Raw genomic sequence first — 14998 nt, forward strand, 5'->3', positions numbered from 1 at the left:
CCGTTCCACCGGGTGTTGGGAAGGGCCTCTGGAAGGTGCTGTGTGATATGATTCACGATGATGTGGTACAGGTAATAAAGGGTGACCCTTGCATCATGCAGTTTGGTCTCCACCTCTTTAACCGGCATGGTTCGGATGTCAGTAAGCATGATTATATACGGCAGAAGCTCAGAGAGGTGGGGCGACTGTTACTGCATGCCAGGATGGTTAGTCCTCTGAGGAGCATGGCAGAGTTCATCTGCCCTGCAAACTTCCTGCAGGTCATAACTGCCGTAAGGAGCCTGGCCGGCTATGCTGAATTGACGAATACCTATAAGGTTCCCTCACTGGCCCTGAAAGTGGGCCATAGCCTCCAAAAAATATCTACCATGGTTGAGTGCCAGGCACTTATGGAGGGCCATGCCCCGACCGTGGAGAGCGCACGGAGCTTCCAAAAACTATACAAGGCAAGGTGGAGCGAGATGATCTCGGCTGCTGCCCTCAAAACCCTAGAGGAGCAAAAATGGAACACCCCCCCCCTTCTACCTTTCACTGATGATGTAAAACAGTTGCACCTTTATCTCACTGACAGACAGCGGGAATACCTAGAGGATTTGTCCACTCACCCGACCACAAAGAAGTGGTTGCTGCTGGCCAAGGTAACCCTCACACAACTAATCCTATTCAACCGACGTAGGGAAGGTGAGGTCTCAAAGATGAAGCTTTGCTCTTTTGCATCTCGGCACACAGCTGATTTACAGGGTGATGTGGCGCTGGCCCTGTCAGAGCCAGAAAAGAGGCTATGTCAGCACTTCACACGCATTGAGATTCCTGGTAAGAGAGGCAGGAAAGTCCCTGTCCTCCTGTCCCCTTGCATGCAGAGGGCATTGGAGCACCTCACAGAGAAAAGGGTAGAGTGTGGTGTCAGTCCTGACAATGTATATATGTTTGCAAGACCCTCCGCCTTGTCACACCTCAGAGGATCCGACTGCATTCGACTCTATGCACGGGCATGTGGAGCCAAGCATCCAGAAGCTCTCTCCTCTACCAGGCTTCGGAAACATGTGGCCACCCTTTCGAGGGTGCTGAACATGAGTGACACGGAGATGGATCAGCTGGCCGATTTCCTAGGGCACGATATCCGGGTGCACCGCCAGTACTACCGCCTCCCTGAAGGTACCCTGCAATTGGCAAAAATTAGCAAACTCTTTGTGGCACTCCAGCAAGGTCGATTGGCTGACTTTAAGGGACAAAGCCTGGAAGAAATCTCCATTGATCCCAATGGTAAGTAGCATGGTCCCTCACCCGACTGGTTGTTCCATGGGCTGACAGTCTAAGGGGGAAACTGTGACCGGGGATCTCTGTTTATCTTTGTATTTCCAGAACCAATCCCGCTAGCCAGTGATGAGTCTGATGATGAGCCAGAGGTGGAAGCTGGAGCAGTGCATGTGGAGGAGGGAGATGCCAGTGCACTGAAAGTGATGGAGAGGCATGCACCCATGGCTACTAAAGGTGTGTGTCCATCAAATTCATTGGGTGGCTTGGGCTGGCGGTGAGTTTTTGGTTGACTGATCTCTTCCCTGTCTTGCATAGGTGATTGCATGGGCTCTAAAAAGAAACCGTGGAGCAGAAAAGAAGTAGCAGCAGTTGAGAGACACCTGATGAGATTCATCCTCTCCTGCAAGGTCCCCGGCAAAAAGGATTGTAACGCCTGCCTCGGCGCTGAGGAGCAGGCTCTGAAGGCTAGGAACTGGCTGTCAGTCAAGTACTACATAAAAAACCGAATAACTGCTATCAAGCGACAGTGTACAGCCTGAATAAAATTTATGTTGGTCCAACCAAGGCGTCTTTTTTATTTACTGTGGTGAAACCATTTAGTGGTCATAGCAAAGGGTGTACCCACATGGTTAGGAATACCTGAGTAGGTCCCAGTGAGGCATAGGGAGTACCCACATGGTTAGGAAAAACTGACTAGGTCCCGGTGAGGTATAATGGTGTCCGGTTTCTGTCACCAAGCTATACGGCACATGCGCGCCGGGTGATATGATATAGATACCCACCAGCAGGCACGGTTTGCTGATCAAGCTGTTTGGGCAATGGGAAGCAGGCGTCCCCATGATGGACAAACCAGTCATGGGTCCTGAAAAGGTCACAAAAACAAGTATGCATGTGTGTGTGTGTGTGTGTGTGTGTGTGTGTGTGTGTGTGGTGGGGTTCTATTAATGTGAATTTGTGTGTGGGGGGATCTATTAATGAGTGTGTGTGTGTGCGGTGGGGGATCTATTAATGAGTCTGTGTGTGGGGGGTTCTATTAATGTGAATTTGTGCATGTGTGTTAGTGTGGGTCTATTAATGTGAATCTGTGTGTGTGTTGGGGAAGTTCTATTAATGTGAATCTGTGTGTGTGTCTATTAATGTGAGTGTGTGTGTGTGTGTGTGTGTGTGTGTGTGTGTGTGTGTGTGTGTGTGTCTATTAATGTGAATCTTTGTGTGTGTGTGTCTGTTAATGTGAATATGTGTGTGTGTGTGTCTATTAATGTGAATCTTTGTGTGTGTGTGTCTGTTAATGTGAATCTGTGTGTGTGTGTGTCTTAATGTGAATCTGTGGGGGGTTCTATTATTGTGAATCTGTGTGTGTGTGTGTGTGTGTGTGTGTGTGTGTGTGTGTGTGTGTGTGTGTGTGTGTGTGTGTGTGTGTGTGTGTGTGTCTATTAATGTGAATCTGTGGGGGGTTCTATTATTGTGAATCTGTGTGTGTGTGTGTGTGTGTGTGTTTGTGTGTCTATTAATGTGAATCTGTGGGGGGTTCTATTATTGTGAATCTGTGTGTGTGTGTTTCTATTAATGTGAATCTGTGGGGGTTCTATTATTGTGAATCTGTGTGTGTGTGTCTATTAATGTGAATCTGTGTGTGTGTGTCTATTAATGTGAATCTGTGTGTTGGGGTAGTTCTATTAATGTGAATTTGTGTGTGTCTGTGGGGGTTCTATTATTGTGAATCTGTGTGTTTGGGGGATCTATTAATGTGAATGTGTGGGGGGCGGGTTCTATTAATGTGAATGGGGGATCTGTTAATGTGAATGTGGCAGGGGGAGATCTAGTATTAATGTCAGTGTGGCAGGGCAGAAATATTAATGTCAGTGGGGGGCTATGGTGTCAGCGTATAGTAAGATGTGTTATTATATGATCATTTGTGCCAGTGACCACAACAAATGTCATCTGAAATGCTCTGTGGTCATCTATATATTACATACATGCCTACCCTCCCGGTTTTCGCGGGAGGCTCCCGATTTTTCAGATAACCCCCCGCACCCCCGGAAGGGTAGGCATTTCTCCCGCATTCTGCCCACTTCCTAGTGAAGTGGGCAGAATGAGGAGAATACCCGCTGCGATCGCGGGTCTCCGTTTAGGGGGCGGGGCTTAAAACGTGATTCTACATGAGGCCCCGCCCCCTATACAAATTCTAGCCAATCGTGGCAATTTTACCATGAGGGGGCGGGGCTTAATGATGTGACTCGTCAGGCCCCGCCCCCCATTGCCTCCCTCCTGCTTCTCTTACCCGGGCTTCTCCCGGGAAGAGATCTTTAAAGGTAGGCAACTCTGATATATTATGAAATTGAAGGTTGAAGCTTTTTAATTAGAATGGTTGTGGAGGAGCATATTCTTACTTTGTCCACATTTCCTTTTGCAAGGCTCCCTTATGCCCCTGTCTCCATATGGAAATGTACTGACACCAATTTGCCTCCATGACCGCAATACAGAATATTTTGGAGACTTACAGTGTCACGTATTTACTGTACATAAAGTCATTGTAATTTAATTTGGTCTAGAACACACCCAATTGGCAATAGATACGTCCATAGGTGAATCTAGACACATCTTTTGGGCATTGCTGGCCATGCCCCTCAATGGCGCGCCGCGCTTGCGACTGCCGTAAATGACCTCCCTGAAACTACTTTTCAAAAGTTGGCAAGTATGGGTTACCCACCAAGCCAGAGGAATCTTGTGAATATCTTTGAACAGTAGATAATACTCTTCTGAGACAGGTCTATAGGCTGCATCTGAACTAGATAAACAATCTTGGGGAAAATTATGCTTTTAAGCACTGCTACCCTACCCAAAAGTGACAAGGGGAGGGAACGCCAGCCTTACAATAATTGTGTGACTTTGGTAATTAAGGGAGAGAAATTGATCGACTATAATCTAGCTAAATCTGTCAGAATCTGAATACCCAAATATTTAAGCTGGGAATGAGCTATGACAAAGGGGGAGCAGGCAGAGGGCATAGGGCGACTGTGAGAAGATTTACTTATGAGGAGTATCTCTGACTTATTAAAATTAACTGCGTATTATGAATAATAATAGCCAGATAATAAGCCAAAATTTGTGATTGTTAACTATCGTAGGGACAGACAAAGCTGGTTTAGAAACTTTAGACATCAACAAGAGCAAGTTGTCAGTGAATAAAGCTAACTTGCAGAAGCTTCCATAGCAGTCATGTAACATGAATTAATTGTGCATGCGTGGGACCAAAAAGGCCATGTGTGCCCATTAATAAAAAAAATGAATTCATGCAAACTGCTCATGTGCGAGCCGATAAAGGCCAATCACGTTGTATTAAATCCTCTCCTTTCTCTGAACTGTGCATACAGTATGTGAGTCGATAAGTCTGCTCATGCCCAGTGAAAATATGCCCCTATCACAATACAATGCATGTGCAGTATATCTGCGGAGAACTCCACACACCTCAGTGAAAAAGATCGGCTTTTCACAGTTTAGTAAATTGCACCTTTCCACAGTGGAGACTGTGGAACAATTCAATATTAGAGGGACCACAGGTAATATGAGTGATTTTCCTCTTGTTATTTAGGAACCATCGCAGAGTGAGTGACAGGCTGTGAGCGTTTGGGGGTGGTGGCGGGGGGGTGGTTGGAGAAACGCAGGCATGTATTTCCATTTGAAAGCCGTTGCATGGGCATGCATACATTAGACACTGCTATTGCATACGCAGCTTGAGTACTCACTGCGTGCAACGAGACTTGCAGTTTCTACGAGGGGTCAGACCTGCTATAATTGTGCGTGACGGGCCGATGTGCTTTGATTGTACCGATGTATACGCAGCAGTGGGGGGCCCTATGCTGGCTGAGCTATGGCAGGCATTAGCATATTTTCACAGCTTCATTGCGTGCGATTCCGCAGCTGCGATCGTAATTGCGATCTGTGCTGAATCAGGCCCATAGTTAGGTAAGTCTTCTAACTCTTACCCTAACTCTAAACCTCCCCTTCTGCAGCCTAACACTCCTATCCCACAACTAACCCTAACCCTCCTCAGCTCCCGCAGCCTAACCCTGCCCCTAGTGCCTAACCCTAAGATTGATACTTACTGTCGGGATTCTGACCATCGAGATTCCGGACCTGGAATTCTGAGGGTATGGAGGTCGACTACATCCCGATGGGTTGGGTACGGGCAGCTGGCGTTCGGGATCCCAGCGGTTAGAATCCTAACGCCATCATCCTGGCAGGGTTAGAATACCGACACTTTGTTGGTCGGTATCCTAACCCTCCCCCTTCCCGTAATCCTAATCCTCCCTCCCCAGTGCCTAAACGAACCTCCGCACCCCAGGGCCACCATCAGGGGGAAACTGCCAGGACTGGAGTCCCAGGCCCAGACAGAAAGGGGGGCCCATCCCTGCCTCCTACCACCCAGGGCCATGTGGAGCTCGAGACAGTTCACAGTGCTCCCCTCAGTTGCTTGGCAGGCCCACAGCTGCTAGCTCCCCCGTCCCGTGCCGATTCTAGATACCTGGTGACAGGGGCTTGACAAGACACGTGATGTAATGACATCACATTGCGTTACTGAGAGGAGCCGCAGCCACACCCGCGACATCAAGAGGAGCAGCTGCCAGCCGGAAGGCAGAATAAGATAAGTGATTGATGCTGGGGCTGGACGGAGGCATGCAGGCTGGGGCTGGCCGGAGGCACGCCGGCAGGGGTTCGCCGAAGACACACAGGCTGGGGCTGGATGGAGACACACAGGCTGGGGCTGGATGGAGACACACAGGCTGGAGCTGGATGGAGACACACAGGCTGGGGCTGGATGGAGACACACAGGCTGGGGCTGGATGGAGACACACAGGCCTGGGGCTGGATGGAGACACACAGCCTCGGGCTAGATGGGGACACACAGGCAGGGGCAGACTGGAGACACAGGATGGCTGGCTGGTGACATAAAAGGGGGGCTGACTGGCTGGTGATATAAAAGCAGCTGGCTGGAGACACAGAAGGGGGACTGGCTGGTGACACAAATGGGAGGCTGGCTGGCGACCTGAAAGGGAGGCTGACTGGTGACATAAAAGGGTTGCTGGCTGGGGAGACAAAAGGGGATGCTGGCTGGGTAGACAGAAAGGGGGTGCTGGATGGGGAGACGGGGGGTGCTGGATGGGCAGATGGGGTGCTGGATGGGGAGTCAGAAGGGGGTGCTGACTGGGGATAGCTGGAGAAACAGCAGAGCTGGAGTTGTGGCAGGCAAACACGGTGCCTATTTTGTCAGTCCTGTGCCCCACAGTTTCTGATGGCAGCCCTGCTCCCCCCTTAATGCCTAACCCTCCCCTTAGTGTCTAACCCTCCCCCCACCCCGCTACTTACCTTCGGTTTCCCGGCGGTCAGGATGCTGGCGCTGGGGTTCTGACAAGTGTCGGGATTCCAGCATCTGCATTCTGACCGCTGGAATCCCAGCAGTCGGAATATTGACCGCATCCCCATCCCAATAATGAGGTAGCGCTGACTGTCTCTTTGCTGGAATGGAGTGTATTGTTCTACTTATATATAGAGTCAGCTACTGAGCAGCAATACAGTATGTCTATGGGAATAAGCCATACTTACCGACATCTGAGATTCCCTTCCCGGGAGAAGCCAGAGGAGTAGAAGCAGATGGGTGGTGTTGGGGGCTGGGAAGTGGGCGGAATGCAGGAGAAGTGTAGGGGGTGCGGGGGGTTACCTGAAATATCGGGAGCCTCCCGCAGGTCCCGGGAGGGTAGGTAAGTATGGAATAAGCATTGCTTGCACCTGCAAAACACTCTGGGCGAGATGTATGCACATACAAAAGTGATAAACATCACAATGGACAGATCTTCCTGAAAAGACCTGTCCTTTGCGATGAGAGAACTTCCAGGTTTATGACCCGGGAGTCCTTCTGCGCATGAACGGCCATCGGCCAGCACATGCGCAAGCCGCAGGGGACCCTGGGAGCGATCCTATTGGTTCCCTCTCGGGGAACTACAGTATGTGGAAAGAAACCCATAGGCTTCTATTAGCAACCTCATCTATAGATGGAGTCGTCTATCGGGTACTAGTGCCGGAAAGTTTTGCGCTACGGAGCTTTGTACATATGGGAAATGCTATCAAACCTCGTTTTCGATGTTTCGACCGCATTTCCCCGTTAGTACATCCCACCCCTGTCAGGAATGGAGAGCCAGGAAGTTTGTAAAATTGGGGAAAAGCTGTACGCAGATGGATTAGTATGATCAGTAAGGTTTATAATACAGTAAGGATTTTAGAGATTACATTGCAGGTATTTTAGAATAAAAACATTTTTGATACATGACTTCCAGAGTATTGCACATTGAGAGAGGCATTCCATGTACCATACATTTGCTGAGTTATAGCTTGAGCAGCAATGAGTGGAAATTCCAAAAATATTTTATTTGTCCCTAATCTTTCATTTGGAATGTACACGTTATGCTAATTCGGATTCCTAATGTTTCTGGAACAGCAGGATTAGCTGTAAAGTGTGCCCTAAATGTGAGGGTTTCTAGCAGGCATGGCTGTGCCAAAGTACAAGCAATAGGTATCCGCAGTACAGGCTCGTAGTGAGTGAAAGTTCCACTTGAGCTCCAACAAGCACTGTAGCATCAGACTGGGGAAGTTGCACAAATTCAGTCATTTACTGAAAGGTGTGTTCTCTCTCCAACTTTAGGATTGTAAACAGAGGATGTTTGCTGTGTACCAGGAACTAGTATCATGTGACGCGTCAGAGTCCAATGCTCACAGGGTGCTGTAGGTGGTTGAAGTTTCTCCACAGTCTCTTAGATTTAATGATACTAATGTTTCATATGGGCCTATTCATTGTCACTTAATTTCTACAAAAGCAGGTGAAAATTAAAATTTTCACCAGCAATTGTAGAAATTAAGTTACTGAGCCATTCAACAAGAAGGTAAAACAGGAGATATCACAGAAATCTCCTACTTACCCTCCTCTTTCGTAATGGCCCGCTGTCCCTATACACTAGTATGGGGACAGAATTCATCAAGCTCCATAAATATAATATATGAGGGAGCATTCGCCATCTTCAGATGATGTTTGCTCCCGCTCGCTGCGAGCAACCCACAAAGAGGGTTGCAAAGAGGGATCCCTCCACCCCTGTCCGACTCCTTACGCTGGATGTCGGGGCTCTTTGTCACTGCTCCAAAAGGAGAAGTGAAAAGTTTCAGACCGAAAAGACCAGTGAAAGCGTTTCGGGAGACAGCTGATTATCGGACTAGCTGTCTCCGTAGCGGAGCAATGATTAATTGCTCTGGCGCTTGCGGAAAGATGAAATGTTAATTATTGGGATCAGGATTCAATCCCTGATAATTAACATAATGAATAGACCCCTTATTGCTTGTTGTAAGTAAATCACAAAGAGGAAAGTTTTTTTCACCTAAACTAAGTTGTCAATACAACTTTTTGGCCGGGATGTACTAACCGTGCTGGTGACCTCTGCAGGAAGTCCTGGGCTCCTCCTCCTCCTCCCTGCACCCGGAAATAGAAGATTAGGAGAAGGTGAGGGACCCAGGAGGAGCCTGCAGGAAGCTGAGGTAAGGATGGGCCGGCAGGGAGAGGTGCTGGGTGACTGCGGGGAGCTGGATGCGGTAGGAAGCCTATAGGCTTTTATAGGGTACTGCCAGAGGCATTACCCTCCGCATCGAAAATCGGGCGGCCGAGGCTTTGTACAGATGCGGTAAAAAAACCCTAAACTACTGTTTTGCCGCATTTTTCATTTAGTACATCCCGGCCTCTATATGCCAAATGTCATCATCCTTCATTTTATAATAGTGATTTAGCTGATAGTTCTGTATTGTACATCAATTTGCATCCTACAGTGAAAATAATTTTGAAAACAATTTACTATATGTTTATGTGCAATTCCCATTAACAACAGCTTTATTGGTTTATAATGATGATTGCATTCTATCTATGTTGACAAAACCATCAATGCTACAACTTGGTTTCCTGGAGAGAAATGTAAATATGCAGATACACAATGTTCTCAGTGCTGGCACTGTAATGAGGGGTGTGCAACTGGTGCCAACGTGCAGTGCGCAAGACTGATTGAGTGGCATGGATGCTGCCTCGACGTCACCAGTTTACAGCTTGCGGGTGCCTGGAGAGGCATCCTATTACATAGAAAGGCAGCAGATGCATCTAGAACCAAACCTCCTGCCCCCCCTCCCCTCATAAGCTTGTTGTGTGACATCATGACGTCATCGGGAGGGAGGATAGGCAAGTATGGGCACAGGGCACCATATGGCCCTGCTATAGCGCTGCTCAGTACAGAACCAGTTGTATTTTCGAAACAGTTGTCTGTAGGACTTCAAATTATACTTCCTTATCCAGAGCAATGACTATAGTGTGGGAGCAATTACAATTGGGAGTAAGGCCCAAGGGACCTGGTGTCGGGATGACGGTCTCAATACCGACATCCGAATCCTGACAAGGGACTTAAGATAGGCCAAACCAACGCCAATCTTAATAGCAATGCCAATACCAACGCCAATCTTAATCATGATGCTGGAATGCCGAAGGACGCCAGCCCGAACGAGTTAAGACCGGGGTGCCCTCAGTGTTAGTTGCGGGGGGAGGGGGGTTAGGTTTATGAAGCGTTGCGGTGTTAGGGCTAGGTTTGGGGGGTGGTAGGATAAGGCACCCCTAGGGGGGAGGGTTAGGCACCTAAGGGAGAGGTTAGGGTTAGGCACCCCCCCTGGAGGTTTAAGTTTAGGATGCGGTAAGGGGGGGGTTAGGGTTAAGCACCCCCGGGGAGAGGTTAGGGTTAGGCACCACTAAGGGAGGGTTAGGGGGGGAGAGGGGTAGGGATAGGGTACTTACCTGCCCCGTAAGGGTCTCCGGTTGGGCTGCCGGCGTCAGGATATGAACCAGCGGCTATTCGGCCTCCAGGACTTCATACCCATTCCCCTGGTGTCATGGCTGTAACATAAGATCCACAAGTGCTGTGTCTTTTAGTCAATAAAGCACAGCTCCTATTATTTATTTTCCTGGTTGCATCTTTTTTAGAGAGACGTTCAGACAGGTCTCTTTACTAGTTTTTTACATCGAAAGTGGTCCCGCACTGATTATGTGATAGTGATCTTAAACCTGAGGTAGGTATTCTTAATACTTATATAATATAATATAGCTTTTAAGCCTGTATGACTCCAATAGTTATTGAAAAAGCAGCCCGTGGCGAAACGCACGTCGGCGTTCCCTGCATGCTGCCGGATACCGCACTATTATATGCGGGATTGTATATCACTTTACCCAATTCTGGGACAGTGATTTAAGCATTATAAAAAATATATAACTCTGCAATACTGCTATTAGCAACGATGCGGCACATCCATATGAATTAAGGATGCACAGTCATACGTGCAGCATATTTCCTCCCCTCTGAGTATTCTCAATATTGGTGGAATTTATAAAGCAGATATAAGAGCGACTGTGACTCTCTGCCTAATATTATTCCGCAATCTATGTATATGTATAGATATTTATGTGCCTCATTAAGAGATCATTATCCAATGTTTTGAGGGGTGCATAAGTGTGGGGGATTTCTGTGCGGTTACCCTCACAGGTGTTTACCCCTTATCACTACATCTGGCTCAGATAGTGTCATGATATATGAGAATCATAACAACTATATATCCTAATGTATCTATGAGTCCTCACACGGCAAACTAGATACTTGGTGTCGACTTACATAAAACATTGTATCTAATTAAAAATATACACAGGACACCAAGTACCTTGTGAGAATTTTTTCCACAATATCAAGACACTCCGGCCGAATTCAATATAACCATTCATTTAGGATAATGAGTAATACTATTTAAGATATAGGGTGGGGCCTGTGCACTTATATTCATAGAGATATTTATATATCGCAGATCTATGCATTCAATCACGATTGTCCCATCCATATGCAGAGTATAAAAATCGTGGTTATTTATATCCGGCAGACACAGGAGGTGTTTTAATTACCTATTTTCAATATATCCTACTTTCTCTTACCTTACGTTATTTTATTTTATATTTCGCCTTTATTTGACTATATTGGACACATCATATTTTATTAATACCTAATAAAAGTTATATTTTTATTTAATTTCTTGAGGAGATAAGATTTATATATGTGTAAGCCTGTTAGTGCACCAGACCAGATACAGTTGCTTCCTTTCCCTTTTCTCTTCCCTTTTCCCTTCTGTTGTGAGAAGGTCTCTTTACTAGTTGGGCGAGGGGAGGGGGTGGAGATGGGCAGAGCCTGGAGTTTTCTTTTACAGCATTTTTGCCATTTTTATAGGCATTTTAGTTATATTTTTGTGAGGTTGATTTGTCAACAGAATTTTATTGAAAATGTTGTAACTGCATTGAAAGAAATGAATGACGTGGAATAGATTACAGTGGATGAATAATATGACATGATAACTATGAATGGGGTAAAGTGAAAAGAGAGCGAATAGAGCAGTAGCTGTGTAACATCTGCAGTCATACCACTATTTCTATATATGACATTTTTCATTAAGTTAATCTTCCACAAATGTAACCATATACATTTATAAAGAGAGGGCAAACACCTTGCTGACAACTGGCATACAAATTGAGTTAATCTGTGGGATAATTTTTATCTTGAGCCCTATAGGAGAAAAGCGCTATATCAATAAAATAAATTATTATTATTATTATTATTATAATCTGTAGGTAAACGTATCACCTACCAAAAATTCTCAAACACGTTTTACATACCTCCCAATGATCCTGATCTCTCAGTACAGTCTTGATTTGTGGGCCACAGAATGGGTGGTGTTTTGGTATAGAATGGGCATTTCTGGGTGGGTTTTCGGGTGAATTGTACAGAGTTGGATTAAACACATACAGACTCAGGTTGGATATACACATTCTGCATAGATAGTATCATGGTCGGATTCTAACTCCCGACCCCAGCGCTGTTACATAACATAGAGCCTATCTAGGATCAGGAATGAGAGCCTATCTGGTATCAGGAATGAGAGCCTATCTGGGATCAGGAATGAGAGCCTATCTGGGATCAGGAATGAGAGCCTATCTGGGATCAGGAATGAGAGCCTATCTGGGATCAGGAATGTGCTATTATTGAAAATGTGCACCAGGTGAGAAGTGCAGAGCCCATCTCCTAGAGAAGAAGCTGGAAGTGCAATGGAGGACAGTTTGTTAGAAAGTGGTGGATTTATAAGAGTATGTTGTAGCCTTATAGAAAACTGACATAACATGTTAGTTAGGGAGAGATTTAGCAGACTTTCTATGTGCAGCACTGTATTCTCTCTATACATTGTTAAAGAATTGTATCACATCAGCCTTCTCATGCAGAATATATAAGAAGTGATAATTAGCTGTTTACAGTGTTATACACATGGACCTATTCAAAAAACATGTCACCATTTCATCACTGTGATGAGCACTGCCATATACCTAGGGGCCTTTTTATCAGTTAATATTTGCGGGATATCCACAGAAAACAGCTGTTTTTGGGGGGTACCCACAAATACTAAGTATCTCCTGAATGCATCTATGGGGGATATTAGAAATACCTGCTGTAATTCCCTGTTTTCGACTGCAAAAGCAGACCTCATAGAAACCAATGGAGGCTGATTTCTTGCAGAATTTCCCAAGCTCCGGAATGCGATGCCATCTTCAGATGGTGTTAGCCATTATAACCTATAAGCTACACTCTGCAAAAAGTACCGGAGGAGGGATCCGTAGTATGGCTTCCCGGGCACCATCCACTCGCTCATGTGCGGTCAGCAGACTGTACATGGCCAGCAGCGCGGCAGCCCTGGGAAACTATTTATTTTATTTATTTATTAACAGTTTCTTATATAGCGCAGCATATTCCGTTGCGCTTTACAATTGGAAACATTGATAGAACAAAACAGGGTAATAACAGACAGACATAGAGGTAAGAGGGCCCTGCTTGCAAGCTTACAATCTATAGGGAAACTATAAGTAAAGTGATCCCTAATGCTATAACATTACTTTTACACTTCGCAAGACGGGCTCCTATCAGAGCCCCTGTTCCTGGATGTGATCAATGATACATCCGGGCGGTCCTGAATTTCACATAGCCAATGATTTGTGTCATTGTGCCCCCACCCCCTCCCCCCACTCCTGCATAATGTGTATAGCAAGATCAAGAAAAGGGGGTAAGGGGTGCATCCAAATCTGCAACAGTAGTATATGGTTTATGCCAGGAGGAAACAGTAGTATATTTCCTTTGTTCATATATGGAGTAACAAAAGTGTGGAGACGTGACTTAATAGTACCTGTAGATGGGCGTGACTTAATATAATAGAACAGCATATGGCATAAAGACACCAGCAAAGGCACAACAGCAAAGGCACTCCATAACACCCCATTGTGCCCTCATTTCAGCCCGAAATTGCATATTTTTGATTGCAATCCAATAGGGGAGCTTACAAAAGTATGCTAGTACGGCATATGCTTGTACTAGATTGCTGGTTTTGCCGGCACCGCCAACAATTGAATCGACCCCTTTATGTATTAGGATACTAAGGGGCCTATTCATCATCGATAAATGGCTCGGTAACCATACGGAAACACTAGTGTCCGCATATTTAGTTTATCGGGCTATTCATCATCAGGGGTCCGTTAGGACCCCCTGATATTCAGCAAACTCCGAAGACTGAACGTTTTCGTAGTTTGCTGCCGAGAACAAGCGCCATCTTCAGACAGTACTTGTTCTCGGATCCCCACTCCTTCCTATGGGAAGGAGTTCCAAGGGATCCTCACTATCTCCCCGGCGCCTGTGCGCATGCGTGACCTCGGGTAATGCATGCGTAGCCAGGCCGATGGGGAGGAGGTAAGTAAAGTAGCTACATCTGCAGCTGCGATACTAACCAAGGGGAGAGCTGCTTTTCGAAGCAGCTGTCCTCTCACCGGAGCAATGATGAATTGCTGCCGTGTAATCTATCCCCCGCTGCGAGTTGGATACTTAAGTATCCCTCGCAGCGAGTTCAATACTAAATCACCGGAGGCCATACGGCCTTTCATGATGAATAGGCCCCTAAGTATGTTATTCCTGTGGGGTCTCAATCATTCAGAAAGGATTCCCTCATCTCGCTACCGCCAGAGCTTTATACCATTTTATATACAAATCAAAATAACAGGGTTGGGTTTGTTAGGATGATCAAACCTCACTGCATGGCCCATATGGAGGAGATGTGTAAGATGAAGTATACTGGTGAGCTCAATTCACTCATCCGGTTTGACTCAATAGCCTGGTACGCCACTCAGTTTATGTTTCCCAGGACCCCTAATTGACCAATGAGAATCTTATGTATGTATCTGATGTGCCAGTATACAAGAAGGAGACTACAATAAGTCACAATAGGGTGTTTAACTTATGATGATCTAGATTATGTTGTGTTTTTTGTTCCTGTTTTATTTTTATGACATATGAATATAGTTGAAGACTCCATCTTATCCGGGGAAGCCCTGTGCAGAAATATATATATCTTTTGTGAGAGAATTCATTTGGGAAGTAAGGTGAAGCTTCCTTGTTATTTCTGCTGGCTGATTTGTGGGACCCACAGCGCATTAATTACATCTAATTATTTGTATTATTATTTTATGAGTATCTGGTTTTCCTTCGAGTTGACCTGTGCCCAAAAGTCTCATTCCTTTTGCTGCTCCTCTCTCTTCTTTTAAGGTAGT

General features: G+C 46.1%; 1 protein-coding gene across 1 annotated transcript in view; it reads left to right on the forward strand.

The window, feature by feature from the left end:
- Positions 1 to 4471, forward strand: part of LOC148501384 (uncharacterized) — a 5604-nt gene extending 1133 nt beyond the window's left edge. Inside the window, exons 1-4 of the mRNA XM_088450584.1 lie at positions 1 to 1263; positions 1363 to 1491; positions 1573 to 1683; positions 4386 to 4471. The exon at positions 1 to 1263 is cut by the window's left edge and continues 1133 nt beyond it. Coding sequence (XP_088306710.1) covers positions 1 to 1263; positions 1363 to 1491; positions 1573 to 1683; positions 4386 to 4471 — 1589 coding nt within the window. The remainder of the gene's footprint in view (positions 1264 to 1362; positions 1492 to 1572; positions 1684 to 4385) is intronic.
- The last annotated feature ends 10527 nt before the right edge of the window (positions 4472 to 14998 follow it).

Source organism: Taudactylus pleione, unplaced genomic scaffold, assembly GCF_031769625.1.
Source record: "Taudactylus pleione unplaced genomic scaffold, aTauple2 ptg000519l, whole genome shotgun sequence".
Lineage (NCBI taxonomy): Eukaryota > Metazoa > Chordata > Amphibia > Anura > Myobatrachidae > Taudactylus > Taudactylus pleione.